The sequence below is a fragment of the Malaclemys terrapin genome, chromosome 6 (genome assembly GCF_027887155.1).
Source record: "Malaclemys terrapin pileata isolate rMalTer1 chromosome 6, rMalTer1.hap1, whole genome shotgun sequence".
NCBI lineage: Eukaryota > Metazoa > Chordata > Testudines > Emydidae > Malaclemys > Malaclemys terrapin.
In genome coordinates, this window is record NC_071510.1 from 54,416,840 (window position 1) to 54,435,308 (window position 18,469).

Sequence of the window (18,469 nt, forward strand, 5' to 3'; positions counted from 1 at the left end):
CGACTGATGCCCAAGAGTTAAAATTGTGCCTGTTTAGAATCGCCTGCTGATTGGCGATCCTCAGTTGAAGGCCCCCAGATGAACAGACTTTCCTCCCGAACAAGTCTAATCGCTTAGCTTCCTTGCCCTTGGGGGCAGGAGCTTGCTGGCCATGACGCTCTCTCTCATTGACCGCCGAGACCACCAGCGAACAAGGGGACGGGTGTAAAAAGAGGAAGTCAAACCCTCTAGATGGGGCGAAGTATTTCCTCTCCACGCCTCTTGCAGTCGCTGCACTGGAGGCCGGCGTTTGCCACACCGTCTTATAGTTGGACTGGACTGTCCGTATAATCGGGAGAGCGACTCTGGAGGGGCCCTCCGGGCTCAGGATATCGACCATGGGGTCCTCCTGTTCTACAGTCTCCTCCGCTTGCAAGCCCAGATTGAGGGCTACCCGATGAAGCAGGTCTTGGTGCGCCCAATGGTCAATCGGGGGAGGGCCGGACACCATCGTGCCCGCTACTGCCTCGTCCGGCGAGGAGGAAGAGGTCGGGGCCTTCTGCCCATCCTCATTGTCCTGCAACCCGGCATCGACTGGTTGCTCCTCTGGGGCCTGACCCACAGTGTGGGACTGGGACGGTACCGTACTCGGTGCCGAGTCCACTCCCTCCCGCTCCGGTGGTCTAGAGACCGTTGCCTCCTTATGCGATGGCGGGCGGTGCCGCGGGGAGCGGGAGCGGTACCCCGATGGCCCGGATCTCGAGGCCCTCGATGGGGGCCCTTGCTGGTGGTAGGCCCAGGGTGTCCAGAATGGCCATTGGCTCGGTTGGCCCCACTGGGAATGGCCATAGGCTTCGTAGTCCCTGCTGGCCTGCGCCCTATGGGCATACCCGCCGTACCGGTCCGAGTCAGTCCCCGAGACCACAGACGGTGACCTGGAAGGCCACGGCGGAGCCGTAGGATGGTGCCGGTCCGGGTTTGGGGAGTAGCGCCTCCGCGACCAAGACCTGGAACAGCGTCTCGCCGACCTGGACCTGGATCGGTACCGGTGATCGCGGGACCGGGAACGACTACGGCTGGTCGGCATCGGGTAACGTACCACCGACACTTCGCGGTGCCGACTCGTGCTGGGTTGCTGAGTCGGTGCCGACCGCTTGTTGAAGCCCGACTGCTGCGGTGCTTCCTGCGCCGAGGGCAACCGGGAGTCCACCGAGGCGGAGCTCGACTGGGACCGGTTCCCGGAACGGTGCCGAGACGGCGACCGTGATGGGCGCACCATCGCCGGCTTGCCTCTGTGTGGCAGCTTCGGCGGAGCGTCCTCAGCACATGTAGGGGCCTCGACGGACAATGCAATGAGGTCCTTAGCTGCCTCAAACGAGTCCGGAGTGGAGGGCTGTTCCAAGAGCTCCTCCAGCCCTTCATCCTCACTCGACGCGCCCATCCCGGGGCTCGACGGGCCTTTCGGCACCGGAGCCACTACCGGGGTCTGTGCTGGGGCCGTACAGGCCTTAGGCGCACTCGAGGTCTTCACCGGCGCCGCCCTCTTGTGCGGGGAGCGTCCTCGGGCCTTAGGTTGGCCCTTCGATTGTGCCGGCGAAGACGACCGGCGTCGTACATGCCCCCGTTGGGTCGGTGCCGTGGGCTTCGGGTGACCCGCCGGCGCCGGTTCCCGCACCGATGCCGGGGCGCTCCGCACGGAGGCAGACGGTGCCGCCGAAGTGGAGGGCTGTAATGCCGTCTCCATGAGCAGCTGCTTAAGGCGAAAGTCTCTTTCTTTCTTAGTTCTGGGCTTAAAGGCCTTGCAGATCTTGCAGCACTCTTTCTGGTGAGCTTCTCCCAGGCAGCGGAGACACGAGTCGTGGGGGTCGCTCAATGGCATAGGCTTGCGGCACGTGGCACAAGCCTTCAAGCCTTGGGCGTGCGGCATGCCCCGCCGCCCAGGGACGGTGCCGGGGTTGACCAAGCAACCACAGCAGGAACTTTAAGTACCCTAATGAGCTGTTAACTACTACCTCAACACTACTACAAACTAACTGATAACTGCTAAATAACACTAATGACTATGCTAAGGGACACTCTCGGACGAGAGACAGAGTTGTTCCAACGCCGCCACGGACAGTAAGAAGGAACTGGAGGGGTCGGGTCGGCAGGGATATATATACCCTGGAGCGGGGCGCCGCTCTGGCGGGAAGGAGGGGGCCCTGCCGGCCCGACGGGAGCCGCTAAGGGAAAAAGTTTCCGACGTCCGTGCACGCGACGCACGTACACCTAATGTGTAATGGACGTGAACAATCACTCGAAGAAGAACATGACCTTTGAAGGAAGGCTGAAGGAATTGGGTTTGGTTAGTTTGGAAAAGAGAAGACAGAGGGGACATGATAGCAGTTTTCAGGTATCTAAAAGGGTGTCAGAAGGAGGAGGGAGAAAACTTGTTCACCTTAGCCTCTAAGGATAGGACAAGAAGCAAAGGGCTTAAACTGCAGCAAGGGAGGTTTAGGTTGGACATTAGGAAAAAGTTCCTAACTGTCAGGGTGGTTAAACACTGGAATAAATTGCCTAGGGAGGTTGTAGAATCTCCATCTCTGGAGATATTTAAGAGTAGATTAGATAAATGTCTATCCGGGATGGTCTAGACAGTATTTGGTCCTGCCATGTGGGCAGGGGACTGGACTCGATGACCTCTCAAGGTCCCTTCCAGTCCTAGAATCTATGAAACACTGTCTGCAGAATCTTGTTTCTTTTATTTCTACAACTCCTAGATTTTTTTTCAAATACCATTTACCGTTCAACGTATGGAGAATATTTCAGGACAGTAAACTCTAGTTTTTTTTATTCCAACTCAAATTTTTTTTAAGCCATATATATATTTCTTAAAACAGACTGTTAGCTGCTCTGTTCAACCAAGTCTGAGCTCTGCAGCTAGAGAATCTGGTGGGCCAAATTTAACTGCATAAACTTGCAAACAAACATAATTCAACTACCAAATCAAAAAATGTCTCATTAATGGTCTAAGGAAAGAATTCACTTTCCTGTCAGTTACATCAATAAGAGCAATCATAAGTCAAAAGAGAATGCAGTTTTAAGAGGAGTATTTCAGCTGTCTGACAAAATATAATATTTTATAAGGTGTGGCTTGAGGCATAGAGATGGTGTCTGTTTGACAGAAATTTCTGATACCTAAAATGCTGAGGAAGAGGAAGTCACGTTGTTGAAAACCAATATCAGTCTCAGATTTTAGACCGTGGAAGCTCCACCTGGAAGGTGGCCAGCATCCTGGAGACTGAACCTCTTAAAATTTATAAATAGGGAAATTGTTTCAGTTAGACTCTTCCTCAGGGAAATTATCCCCACCCTTTCCAGAAAAATCATCCCTGCTTATGGAGCTGCTAGAAGCTAGGGGGAAGAACTCTTTAAAAGGAAGGTGGTCTGTTTGTGGAGGATACCTGTCGGTAAGACTGAACAAACAGCTTTTTCCACCTAAGGCTAGAGGAACAAGCAATTAGCAGATACAGAGGAGACACTAAAAAAAAAAAAAAAAAAAAAGGCAAGGAGGGCCCCCCAGATGCTGTATGGGAAAGAAATCAAGTTGTCATAGTAGCTAACAGAGGAGTGTTATGACCAGCAATAGCAAGCAATCAGGCACACCAATCCCCATCCCCCACATATGGAAAGCCAATAGAAAAAAAAGCCAAAACTTACAGGGAAGTCTGACTGAGGAGCAAAAGAATTAGGCTGGGTCTACACTACCCGCCTAAATCGGCGGGTAAAAATCGACCTCTCGGGGATCGATTTATCGCGTCCCGTCGGGACGCGACAATCGATCCCTGAATCGACGCTCTTACTCCACCAGCGGAGGTGGGAGTAAGCGCCGTCGACGGGAAGCCGCAGAGGTCGATTTTGCCGCTGTCCCTACAGCGTGGTAAGTCAGCTGCGATACGTCGAATTCAGCTACGCTATTTGCGTAGCTGAATTTGCGTATCTTAAATCGACCCCCACCCCGTAGTGTAGTTGTAGCCTTAGAGCCTCACTTATGTGGCCTGAGAGAGAAAACCAAGCAGAACTCTAAGAAAAAGCCTTAGTCCTGTGGCTAAGGAGAAGAAAGTATAAATGGAGGAGAACGTATAAATTCAGGCGTCCCCTATCTTCTGAGAAATAGGAATAGGGAAGGAAAAAACAAAAACAACTCCCCAAAGGTCTGATTTCTTAGGGCTCGGGGTGTGTTATTTGGTGGAAAGAGGAAAGAGGAGAAAATGAGACAATCCCTGAATGTCACTGGATTTAATACTTAGTTTGCTGGAAGAACAGTGCTATAGTGGCCATGAGATCCTCTCCCAGTTTCTGGTGTGCATTAGAGCTTCAGCAACCCAGTGTTTTAACTATATGCCACAAAAGGGAGAGATATGATGAGGTCCAGTCTGACAGAGGAGACAAAAAGTATTCGCCTCCCAGGACCAGGAGCATGCAATCTCTGTGGATGGTCCAACATTTTCTTGCAAACATTTATTTCATAGATTCTAAAGACCAGAAGGGACCATTGTGATCATCTAATCTGCTCTCCTGCATAACACAGGGCATAGAACTTCCTCGAAACAATTATTGTTTGAACTAGAGCATTTATGTTTTAAAAAAAAACATCCAATCTTGATTTAAAAATTGCCAGTGATGGAGAATCCACCACAACCTTTGGTGTATTTGTCCAATGATTAATTATTCTCACTGTTAAAAAATTGCACCTTATTTACAGTCTGAATTTGTCTAGCTTCAGTTTCCAGCCATTAGATCTTGATATACCTTCATCTACTAGATTGCATCTTCAAACATTTGTTCCCCATATAGGTATTTACAGACTGAATCACCCCTTAACCTTCTTTTTATTAAGCTAAATAGATCGCGTTTCTTCAGTTTATCATATGGCACATTTTCCATTTCTTTTAATTTGTCTCGTGTCTCTTCTCAGAACCCTCTCCAATTTATTAAATGTATTTATTTGAATTGTGCCCTTTGGTAAGTGCCTCTAATTAAACTTCCTTCTTTTTGTCTTTCAATGCTTCCATCTTTCTTCACAGAAATAGGGCTAGAAATAAAAGTAGTAGAGGACCAAGCAAAGATTATACTTTCAGGAAAGGTGGCCAAAAAAAATCCACAAGAATAAAGCCTGGAATTTTATCAAGAGAGCGAGGAGCATGTGCACCTCTTTTCACTTCAGCTAGAATGCTTACTGGGAGAAAACTTGTATCCTAGGATGGTAAATGAGGAAATGTATAACAAAAAACTTCACTAATGAGGAAAACGAGTAAGGAGATGCTACTAGGATGTTACCTAGCAGAAGACTAGAAGATTACCAGAACTTGTTTTTAGTTAGGCAAATGCTACTCAGATTAAAATAAAGATGTGATTGTTATTACAGTGCATCAAAGATAAAAGCACAGAAGATAGCAAACAAGGTAAAACTCAATAGTATTTACAGCTGAAAAGAAAGTAGTAAACCTAAAAGACACACACTTTGGTACCATGTGAGAAAAATAAACTATTTCTAGCTCCATATACCCTTAATGCAAAGAATTCTTTTTGAATAAGTTTAAGTTGTTTGTTAATTGCACTAACTATGCATTACGATTGCTTAAACAGATTGTTAGTGACCAACAGTTAGTCTCTGCCCAATAGCTGTATGGCGTCTAGCATTTTAAGTTTGCAGTTTCAGCTTAGTTTTAATAGATCAAGCATCTACATTAAATAAAGAGGTCACCATCACAATTAGTATATTGTTTGCAATCTCAGACAAATAAAGAATATTTTCAGTGAGTAGGTCATGGAAAAGAAATCTGCCCATAGTTAGAAATACTTCAGTGTTAACATGGAAAGATTATATTTGTAGATGAATATAATATACATCCTCCTGTGACATGACTGCTTGATGGAGGATTTCCAACATGCAGTGCCGTTAAATCAGACACCTTTCATGTGCTGCCCTTGAAATCTTCATATTGTACCAGAGGTCTGGCATTTTGGCTGGATCTCAAGTTACTTTCCAGTATATGGCCACAGTTTGGTAAACACAACAGCTTTTTCCTTCCCCCAAGAGATTGCTTTTCTACTAGAGCTCATTTATATATTTCCTTCATTATAGTGGGTCATACAATACTTCTAAACAAGAGATATAGCAAGCAGCTAATTTCATTCCAATGGCGCTTTATAATATAAAGATTTTAATAAGCTCTTTTGAAATTCTTGTTAATTATGACAAAGATGCTATTTTAAAGGCCTATTCAGTCATGACACCTCAAAAAAAATTACAAGTGACAATGTAAACAAGTCAGGAACTTTTTTTCTGTATGTTCTCTCACTGTCATACAATAATGCCTAAGGAAACTAAGATGTGAAACTACATATTTAAGAATTATTACAACTTAACACTGGAGCTACTGTTCTGTGCATAAGACAGACTGAGACCAGTTGAAGACTGACAAACTATTGTACCTTTGATAACATCTTGAAAATCTGACTGGCATTTTCAGTCACTGGGTGAAACCCAACATTTGTGTTTGAAAAGTACAATATCAATGTCAGAATGAGATCATGCATCACTTGCACTGAATGAATACTTCTTTCATCCTAGAAACCTTACCCTAGTTTAGTAACGAGAGGAGCAGTGGGGTGGGGAAGAAAATAAGGAATCTGTTTCAATATTAATACTCTGTGTGTCCAAGTGTACTGATTGTTTTTACATTGATAATTTACGGTGAAGACTAGAAACACCTCCCATAATAGTTCATTTTTTTAAAGGAAGAAATGAAACAAAAAAAATCTTCATGCATCGTGCATATTTTAATGTACACTTATCAGGTATGTTTTATATATAAGCACATGTTAATTATAGCTATATGTTCTTGAAGTTCAAATGCAATTTGATTAACAAGTAATTAAACTGCCATGCTCCCACAAGTCGTAAGATTACTATAAGTGTAATTACTTGCTTTGGAAGACACTTTAGCGGTTATGAAATTAGAAAAACCTGGTTCCAGAACATAAATTATCAATTGAGCTCTGAAAATGAAGTTTAGGCATTGGATTGCATGGAAAATAAAGTTGATGGAATAAATATTGCAGCAAATGGGTTAGAGAAACAATAAAGGATTTACAGATGTGAGTTTCTACATTACAAGAAAAAAGAAGATTAAAATAATCATTTTATTAAAAATCAAGTATCTCACTTATGAAACTCCAATATATTTACTGGTAAGGATGACACAGAAGTCTTAAACATATTGAAAAATGATTGCTGATATATTAGCAATGTATTAATTTTCCTACTGTATTACTAAGCACTTTGAATTGCTCTGTCTTGAAATATTCAAATTCTTGTATGTAAGGAATGAAGCAGTACACCGCCTGTGATTGGGATTAGTTTTTTTTTTTTTTACTATCACAAAACTAACTACAGATGTAATACTGAAACAATCACATTCTGTAGTCACTATTTTAAGCGGTTGTTAAGATTGAGAGTAGATATCAATGTTTGTGAATCACTCAATCAAATACTCTGGTGAAATCACCATTGAAATGCCCATGAGGAAATTAATTTTGTATTCAGTGAAATTTTTGGATAGTGTATATAATAAGGCCTGGGGTCACACATTAAATGTGGAGAAATATTCAGTAAATTACCTGTTCATTGAATGAGGCAGGGATCCTCTGGAAAAAATAGTATGTGATCACGTAATTAAAGACAATTATAATCCAGACGGCACAGAGGGCCAAATTAAAGTTGCACAGGCATCCTTAACACTGTCATTCCTTAACTTTTGAGTGCTTGACTTTGTAACTGTAATGTTATTCTAATAGTTTTTTGGATGCAACATGTATTTATATTAAAAATAAAATGAAGGTACCAGTTCTGACTACAAAGATGAGGTCTGGTTATCATGTGGGCTTTACACAGGCTATACATTTTCTACACTTAGGTAGATTTTTAGTGTGACATTTCACACCGGTTGTATGCCCCTTGAATGCATTTAGTTCAATTTATTTTCCTACATTTTTAATACAAAGTGATCTAGTTGTATTTAATCTGTGTTGTTGTAGCCATGTCAATCCCAGGGTACTAGAGAGAGAAAGTGGGTGAGGTAATATCTTTTATTGGACCAACTTCTATTGGTGAGAGAGATATGCTTTTGAGCTTACACAGAGCTCTTCTTCAGGACTGGGAAATGTACACAGGGAGTCACAGCTAAATACAAGGTGGAACAGATTGTTTAGCATAAGCAGTAAACTCATCTTTCAAGGAAGCATTCAAGGTGAAGTGGTCCATTAATAGCCCTCCAGTCATAGGGGGAAAAGGGAGAGCAAGGGACTCGGTGTACATTTCCTAATCCTGAAGGGCTCTGTGTAAGCTTAAAAGCTTGCCTCTCTGACCAACAGAAGTTGGTCCAATATTACCTCACCCACCTTGTGTGTCTGATGTATTTATGACAGTACAACTCTTTTTATTAACAGAAAATATTTTAGCAAGATTTCAATTAACAGAAAAATTGGCAGAGATCTATCTTGAGTAGATCTGATGCTACAGGTAAGTTTTTAAAAACTATTTTAGATATCAGGTATTTTTAGATGTGTTAAGTGCCAATGTGCAGCAGACAGATTGAAAATCTGTCATTCTCTGTCAAGACCCTTGACGCTGGAATTCACTTTCCCCCTGGTTATCCTTTGACATTCGGCAACAGGCGGGGGTGAGGAGAGAGAGACAGAGAATTAGGTTGTAGAATAAGAGTAAATTTGATGACTGAATCATAGGAAATTAGAGTTCTATCAGGCATATTATTGTGATTACTGACCATTTTTAAAAGGACACCATTACTTAAAATTTTAAGTGACATTTCTGTCTGAAAAGTAACCTGCAATAAAATTAGTTTGAAACAGATTGGCAGAATGAAAGTTGCCTGTATTTTCTATTGTGTGTATTTAAATAGCACTGTTTTTCCTTTAGGATTTATCTACATGGGGAAGTTGACCTGCATAATTATTTTAGTATGCTCACTTCAAAGTTTAATTGTTTTGCATACAAATATATTACTCCAAAGTAGCTCCCGATGCAGACAATGTTCTGGAATAAAGAAAAGTGACTTTATTCCAGAATAACTACTCTACTCACACAAGGAATTAAAGTCATGTATTCCAGAATACAATGTCCACACAGGGAAGTTACTCTGGAATAGTTATGCCAGTCAGTTTTCCCTTATAGACTGGCCACTGTCCCCTCCATACAGTCAGTTTCACCTGTTTGTGGGTTTTTCACAAAGGAACAAGGGAGAGAAATAAATATAGCAAAAAATACGAAAAATTATTGTAAAGTCACAAAAACTGGTGTGTGTATGGGGATGAGGAAGCACAGAACTAGCCTCTTAAATGCATATGCTAAATTTCAATTTAATGGGTTCTCCTTTAAGTATGATAATATGATTTAATTTTTACAAAAGAGTTTGGTATCCTGGATAAATATTTTAAATTTTTCCTTGAATTCAAACATATCCTGGGAATATCAGCATGGTAACAAAAGTTATAAAACTTAAATTAAACCAAGAAGAAGGATGAAGATAGAAGAAAATTTACTTAGAATAGATAGGGAATGAACAGTAGTATTACCAAAAAGCTTTTAACTTGTTAGAAGATAAAAAGCAAGGTATAGTTAAAGTTGATGACTGTAAAAGCCTTGTTAGGTTGCATACACCAATCAGCTAGAAAGTTTTAATGGCTCAGAGCTTTAAAACCACAAACGTTCTGCAACCTACCACCCACACAATTTGCTCATGTCAAAAACAGAGTTCTACTCCAATTACAATATCTGGAGATAAAAGTAAAATTCTTTACTACAAATGTACCTTGCTATTCTTGTATACAGTATAGTGAAAATGCCTCACTAAAGAAAGCCTTTAAGAAACACACATGAAACAACATTTACAAAAAAAGGACATGTTTTGTTCTTTAGGAAACAAATTCCAGACTTTGCTTAAATTTACAGTAGATGGTCTATATTTTAATCTAGGCTTATTTCACAAATTTGCTATACTCATTAAATACACCTCCCCCCCCCCCCCCGAAAAAAAAACAAAACAACAACAACAAACAAAAAACATTCAATTGATGCCCTCTCAAGCCTTAAAGCGTCTCTCACCTGGAAGCTATTCAGCAGACCATAGTGACACTCTGTCTTCTGACAAGATGAGAAGTCAAATTTTAACTTGCAAGCAGCAGTAGTGCAATTTGTCAGTTCGGTAATGATGGTGCTATTGAGGTTACCCGTAGCATCCCGAACAACACAAGCACCTAGTGTGGACCCAAACAAAATACAGGTTGTCCAGTGGCCACTAACCAGTCTGTTAAAAAAAAAAAATCTATGCCAATTCTTTTTTTTTTGGGGGAGGGGGAGGGGGGGAAGTATAGTCTAACAGTTCAGCATTACAAAACAAGAGCATTTCCTTTAAATTACTCCTGACGGTTAACAAACAGACATATGCTTCATTTTCTTGGATGGAAAGGTAAACAAGAAAACATCATGCATTAGTTATTGCATAATATTTTAGCAATATCATCAATACAAAGCACTTGTACATTATTTGACACATTTAAACTGCTTTTTAATATATTAACATAAGCAATCTGCTTTTGTTGGCTGCATCTCAAATAAGCAGAGAAATTATATAAAAAGATTTACTTAATCCATAATTAATAAAAGTAAAGCAAAAACAAACATGGAGAAAAGTTAAATTATAAAAATCACCAGTTATAAAATTTCCATATTGTTTTCCTGTGCTGTGCATGTCAATTTCTTGGGCAATTTTTATTTACAACTGGTATTGTACACCCTCATATTTGGTTCTGTTTTCACTCTTGCTGTTCTACATTTGTTACTTTTCATATTACGAGTGCTCAGTCACGTTTTGCACAGGCATTCAAATCTTTCTGAATACATTTGTAATTTTATTCGTTTTTCTGGAAAATAAAATGTTTTAAAATGCTGATTTATCATCTAGATAGGGTTTGTTTTTTGTTTGTTTGTTTTTTTAAACTCGTGACTGAGGCTGGCCTGATGGAGGCAAAGGGGATGTAGGTTGAGTGGGAAGTGCCACCTGTTGGGTTGCTTTGGGGCTAGAGTTTTACTGCTGTTTTTTGTTTTTGATAGTATTTTAACAGAAAGAAGAGACACCTATACGAGTACCTTTGTTCTAAATTACAAAACAAGTTTTACACTCACTTTTAAACCATCATTTACCTTTTTTTAAAAAGGCAGTCTAGTCATGTTATTGAAAATGTGTTGTTATCCCCCCATACACTAATAATTTTGGCTAATCAGGCCGTTATAACTTAGTTTGTGATACTATGGCTCTTGTATCAGTCTGAGACTAATGTCATGATATGATATAAACCATGTCTATATATTCTTTCTCTCGCTCAGATATTCTATACTGGCAGGTGCTCAGAAAGAATATTTCCTTTCACCAAATGTAATGCCATTCTTATATGCTCACTTCAAAATTTTCTTGTTTTGAATACAAATGCATTATTCAAGTTCTCCATTTCTCAATAACTCAAATCAGCCATAACATTCTGTAAATATTAAGTAGCTTAATATAGGCCAGCTAATTTATAGGACTAAGAGTAACACAGCTGACCAAAAAAACAAACACAAAAAAACCACTACCCAAAACAAAACCACTTAGTGGGCAGTAACAATAGATGAGCATCCAGGTAATAAATGGAATTACACCTGCTTAACAAGAATAAACTAAGCTATTCAATAAACTCAGTTTCAAAAACCCTGCTGTATAAAACATGCAGATCACTACTTTGACATTTATAGCTCTTTTATCTTTAGTAAAATGGTTATTGTTTAACCTTGTAATTCTTGAAATTAAGTTAAATGGAGCTTGGCTAATAGCCAGTAGTATCTACTATTTAAGGGGTAACAGATTTATTTAATTAGGAGTTTTAAAGACTGAATTAAGGGAATTCTCTTAGTCTTTGCTGATCTGCAGATCAAGTTTCTTCAAAGAAAGAATGACAAGAACGTTTTAGGAATGAAAGAAAACATAGCATGTGATATCTGATGGCTTAGATAGCTTCACCTCTGAAAAGGAAATATTTCACCAGTATATTACCTCTGAAAGTTACCAGAATGAGATTTAATTTCTAAAATGATGCTCAGTGATTTCAATTTAATTTTTCTGTTGAAATATTTGTGTGTGTATATATATATATATATATATATATATATATATATATATTTTAAATATTCACACACATTGTATTCAACTATAAGCAGCTATGAAGTAAGTAAACTTCAACACATAAAACTATCATGGACGGGGCTGTTAGCACTGCATATTAAGATTAACGAACATTTCTTATTAAAAACTCTGTTTTCAGCTGCTTATAAAAAAAATTGCCATATCTTAACCATTTGGACTGAAATTTTCCATGCGAATTCTCTGCCTCAGGCTAACTTTTTTGGAAGATGTCAGCCAAAACACTTAAGTAATTTGAGAATGAGATTAGTGAAAAATACACTGTTTTACCCATATTAAAAGTTTCACTGATCTTTACTTTGAAAAGCTCTAGAGGCCCCATGCTTTGGATAAGGGTCTCAAAGTTTGGCAGGGGGTGGTTTTTGTATCAGAGATGTGCCTCTTTTGCTATCCCGAGGAAAATGGACCCAAAGTTCACCAAGTTATAAACCTTTAAAAAAAGGAAAAAAAAGATAAAAAAAACAGTTTGCACAATTTAAGTAAAGACTTATTAGATGTTTGCAGCTGAATTCCCCAAAGATTTCATTTGCACTGGGCATGCTCCAGGGGTGAACAGGACCTTCCCCACACTTGCAGCTCTGGCCTGGGTACCAGAACTGAAACCTGGGTGAATGCTGCATTCTCAATAGTCAGTCTGCTGACACCCAGGCAGCATGTAGGAGAAAGCTGCCTGACTGAAATGAAGAGGTGGCAAGAGCCAGACTAAAATGGGACAAGAAGCCTAAAGAGTGGAGACTGGAACTAGTTAGGTATAGAGAATGGGACTGGAATGAGGAGCTAGAAATGGAGAAGAGTCAAGGACACATTGAAAGGGACAGGGGAGAATGGTCTAGGACTACTACAGCTCCACCTCCAGAGGATGGAATGGAACCCATGATTCCTGACTGTTTCCCTGCTGTCAGCAAATACCCATGATGCCCACTGACAGGCAGACGAGGGGGGGGAAGGAGAGAGACAGACAGACCCCTCCCTCTAGTGCTAGTCCACATAGAGGGCCTACTTTTTCTATCAGCTACTCAGTTTGCTTAAGTGCCACAAGTCCGTGTGGTGGATCTAAGAGCTCCAACCATGATGAACCATGCCCATATGGTTGCCACATGATAGAATTTGTTTTTCCAGTTTGCTTTTATAAAAACCTAGGAAAATACACACACAAAAACTACATTAAAAGAACATTACGGTTGCAAAGTCAAGCACTCAAAAGTTAGGAAATGCCAGATTTAAAGTTGCTGGTGCAACTTTAATTTGATCCCTCATGTGTATGCATTATGATAGTATGTGATCATGTAATTAAAGACTATTTTTTCCACAGTACCCCTCCTTCATTCAGAGCACAAGAGGGACTGTACTCTGGGAATCAATTAGGGTTATGTAATGAAGAAGACATGCCGTTTGTAGGACCACTGCTTCATTGACTGTAGAAGTTAGAAGGCAGGTAATGAATGAGGCAGGTGACTGCAGGAAGAGGAAGGAGGGTCTCATTGTTAAGGCAGCTGAATGCTGCTTTGCAGAACTCTATTCTATTCCTGCCTCTGCCACAGAATTTTGATGTGATGTTGGGAAAGCCACTTAAACCAAACTTTTCAGAGGTAGCCACTATCTATTCCTCATTTTCGGGGGGGCCAACTTGATAGCCTGGGTCTGACTTGCAGAAGTGCCGAGTGCTCACAGTTGCAGCTAAAGTCAATGGGAGATGTTCCTGAATATGTGAAGTACTACATAATGCTATATACTCTGATAACTCAGGTCCTAGGTGTCTGAAATTGGGTACCCAAAATTAGTGGATACTGTCAACCTTAATCTTTGCCTACATTACATTTTAAAACCTGCGGCAGCAAGTCTCAGAGCCCTGGTCTACAGACTGAGGCTTGTGCCATAGTGCTAAAAACAGCAAAGCAGACATTCGGACTCAGGCTGGAGCTTGGGATATGAAGCCTAGGGAGGGAGATGGGTTTCAGAGCCAGAGCTCCAGCCCAAGCCACAACATCTACACTGGTGTTTTTAGCATCATAGTGCGAGCCTGAGTCTGCAGACCTGGGCACTGAGACTCGATGCCACCAGTTTTAAAATGCAGTGTAGCCAGACCCTTATTGCTTTTCACCGTCTCCAAATCAAAAGGGTTTGAACGCAAGACCTTTAGATTCACAGCACAGACCTCTACTTGATCTAAAAAGGAGGAACAAATAGCAGTAGTAGGCCATTATTCTTTATGTGGAACAGCCACTAGAAAGCAACAATAATTTGGCATTGAGTTACGTAGATATGTGCTAGTCATGAGAATGCTGTCTAAGTTTAAAGGGCTGTAACATAGGTGGACACCAAGATTTCTAGCTCTGGGCAGGGAGTGTTGTCTTGGGGTTAGAGCAGCAGCAGCCAGAGATTTGATACATTATTCTGAAAGACAGCATAGCTAAGGAGATGAGACTTGGGTCTGCCATGTGAGTAACCTGGGTTTTTTTCTGCCAGAATTGACCATATGCTTAATATTTAGTGTTGTGAAATACTCAAATATTAAGGCCAATCAACAGAACAGGCATTTGAACTCATGGTTTCCTATTGAACTCAGACTCCCAGCCCAGGACCATTCCCTAGCTTAAAAGATTGGTGGGGGGGGGGGGGAGGGGGCAAAAAAAAGAGGGGATAAAGAGTGGCATCTCAGTAAGGCTTTGGAGCATGCCTAGTGCAGATGGACTGTTCAAAGCGTTAAGGACATGTTCCTCTGCAAGTGGAAATAATGATTTTCTGGGGGTTATCCCAAACCTCAGTCAAATCTGGGTGAATTTCCCCCCAAAAACATTAGTTATAGGTATCACTATACATTCTGCCTATAAAGCTAACAACATAGCTACAGCAAAACATATTGTAACTATATCAAAGCATACCTCAGGAATTAATAAGTAAAAATCAACCATTTACCTACAGATACTGCAATTCCTATGTAAACCAATGTGGTAATTAAGATGGCCCACAGTGTTCCTTTAGGTATGGCTGATTGGGGATCCTGAAAGAAACATTTAAATGAATACCTGCAGTATAAGTAAATATGCAAACTGTACATTAAACAGTAACATGATAACATACTACTTACTGCAAGATCACCTGAGATATTTGCACCAGCCAGAATGCCAGTTGCAGCAGGGAAGAAAATAGCAAATACAGAAAAGAAAGTTTCATCTGCTCGGAAATCTGGTCCAAAATTCTCAGTAAATATTTCAGCTGTTAGAGAAAGGAATTTTTTAAAATGTATTATCCTTTACTGTGTTTGTATACAATCTCAATATTTACCAATTCAACCTAAAGCAGTTATGTGAAAGCAAATACAAACAGTCAAACTAACCATGGCCTGATATCATAGCATTTGCATATAAATTACATAAATGTCTAAAATGGCAATATTTTACACTTGGAAACCCTTAGAATGTCTTTCCAGCCTCAAAATAATAAAATCAGCAAAGTTGAACAGAAAAATCTCTTAAAGTAATAATAAAAATAAAATACCTAGTTCTGACAGTGAATACAATTTAAATGAAGCGAATGATAAAAATTACCAGGTTTAAAGAAGCTTTAGGAATGTGAATACATAAAGTGTATGGAGGAATTAGGAAAAACTGGGCTACCCACAATGAAACTTTTTGGGGGTTAGAACTCTCTCACTTTGCAATACTGAAATACAAAAAGTACAGCAACATAGAACTACATTACAGCAAAATGTGAATTTTAACTCATTTTTTCTATGAAGTTGTTTGTATTCAAGATATTCAAATGTTATAGCATACCTTTATAACCAAAGAAACCTTTAACCTTCTTGCTATCCAGTGGAATAAATGTTCCTATGATAAAGTCACCAATAGCGAATAGCAGGATCACCAGCAGAACAATCTGTGCCTGAAATTTTAAAAATTACAATCAAAGTCACGTATCTACCGTATAGTCTGTGAACTAAAAGATTTGGTCCTAATAAGTTCCTTTAAATCTTTGTGAGTCCATTTTCACTTATTAGATTTAGATAAGTCATGTGGAAAACAACATGACAAAAAACACCCACAGGGAAGAGGAGAATGGGAGAGTGAGCAGAAACTCACACATTTCTAAAAAGTAGAACGATAACAAAGTTAAGAATTAAGCTGGCCTTGAATAAAAAAAGATAAGTCCTAATATTCTGGGAAAGTGTAATGATTTTTATTAATGTCTACAACCAGGTGTAAGCAATAAAAATTGATTTCTCCACATTTTTCTACAAACTGTCAATGTATATAAATAGTGATTAAGTGATTACAAAAATTAACAATCATTACTTTTTGAGATTTCAACACTTGATATTACTGAAAAAAATCAAATCACACTGGTTTTATTTTTGTTGTTTTAATCAATTCAGACTAGTTGATTTTCTGATTCTCATACAATATAACTGGGTTGCAAAAAGTACAGAGGAAGATTTGAATTTAAACAGTTTTTATTCATTTTTCTAACAAAGTTTTGCAAACAAACTTGATTTTTAAGAAGTCAATGTTGAGGCACAAACTGCTGGACAGCATCATGACTCATTGTTTGAATAATTACATTTTTTAAATATTCCACAGACAAAAAGAGAAAGTTTTCAGCAATACGCTCTTCTGGAATTTTACAGTTGAATTGCAAAGGGTAAAAATAGTTTGCTGTGCCCTTTGAATTTTCATAACAGAATACACTATCTGAGCTGAAAATCAGTCATGTGATAAGATCCACTCATTCCAACATAGTGCTAGGCTCCCCTCTGCTGGATTGTTGCAGCAAAATAAGAGGACTTCAGAAGGGTACATCCTAAACTGAAGCTACAGAAACTAAGTTGAAAAAATTACGACCACTACATAAAAAAAATCAAGTTTGTAGAGATCAGTCCTACAAATAATCTGATCTAGAAAGAAGGCCTGCTCCACAGCAAACAATATGTTCAATGATGAGAAATAAAAGTTACAGGTATAGAAGCTAGTTTTCCTTTTCGTACATTGGTATCCACCCGTCTTGCCATCACCCATGGGAAGCAGCGAGCAGTAAAAAGCCAAATCCTATAGAAGGAAGAATCAAATACAAAGCAACAAATCCCTCTACGAAGAATGTTTTTTTTGTTGTTGTTTTGTTTTTTTTACAGATTTAATTTTATTTGCTTGCTTTGTTCAGATCTAGGACAGCTCGAAGAACTAAAAAAGAAATACCCATCCTGTAGTGCTTGATGATGGAATTGGAAAATTTCAAGTGGCCAGACTGCAAGTCTCATTGGTCAAAGTCTTGCTTTTCAGCCCAAAACTCTTTGTAGAATACACTTTAGTGTATCTCAGAGGGGGTCTTACAAACCAACCATGAAAAGCATATAGTCATTTTATCTTATCCCAAGAAAAGGGGTCTCAAACTTAAGAGTCCACTTCACATCCAATGCTCAAAGTTTATTCATGATATTTGGACCTGAATATGTAAGGAAAAGATGGCTTTCATTTCAACTCATTTGTCTGTCTATGCACACAGTCAGGTCATGCCCTCAAATAACCTCTTCTTCCACAGAACAACTGAAGATGGGATTTTATAAGACAGAACTCCCAAGTCACTTACCCTTACAACTGAACTGCTATACTGAAATATGGCCAGGCATCCACTAGGGGAATGTAAAAAGGGTCTGCAGAAAAAGGTTTACAGTTCCATGTTTCTATTAGTCTCCCCTGTGCAAGATTGACAGATAGGGTTGGGGGTGGGGGGAAGAAGATGTCTGCTGCCACAACTCTGATTAACAACCCCAATAATGGAGAATTGAGTAATTGAGTAATGGAGAATTTAAGTAAACAGAGTTTAATCCCTCAGGGAGGCCAGCCACAAGAAGTTAGATTTCTCCAACAGATTCTGAGGAGATTTAGGCCAAAGTCTACATACACGTAAATGATTTTTCCCGAATGCTCTTGCTTGCTCTAGGACAGGAGTCGGCAACCTTTCAGAAGTGGTGTGCCGAGTCTTTATTTATTCACTCTAAAGGTTTCGCGTCCTAGTAATACATTTTAGTGCTTTTAGAAGGTCTCTTTCTATAAGTCTATAATATATAACTAAACTATTGTTGTATGTAAAGTAAATAAGGTTTTTAAAATGTTTAAGAAGCTTAATTTAAAATGAAATTAAAATGCAGAGCCCTCCGGACCGGTGGGCAGTATGAGTGACACTGAAAATGAACT

At 39.9% G+C, this 18,469-nt stretch overlaps 1 protein-coding gene across 1 annotated transcript in view; it reads right to left on the reverse strand.

Moving 5' to 3' along the window:
- Positions 1–18,469, reverse strand: part of SLC12A2 (solute carrier family 12 member 2) — a 120,780-nt gene that overhangs the window by 42,883 nt on the left and 59,428 nt on the right. Inside the window, exons 7-10 of the mRNA XM_054031296.1 lie at positions 16,055–16,163; positions 15,367–15,494; positions 15,195–15,279; positions 10,148–10,299 (exon numbers count right to left, since the gene is read on the reverse strand). Coding sequence (XP_053887271.1) covers positions 10,148–10,299; positions 15,195–15,279; positions 15,367–15,494; positions 16,055–16,163 — 474 coding nt within the window. The remainder of the gene's footprint in view (positions 1–10,147; positions 10,300–15,194; positions 15,280–15,366; positions 15,495–16,054; positions 16,164–18,469) is intronic.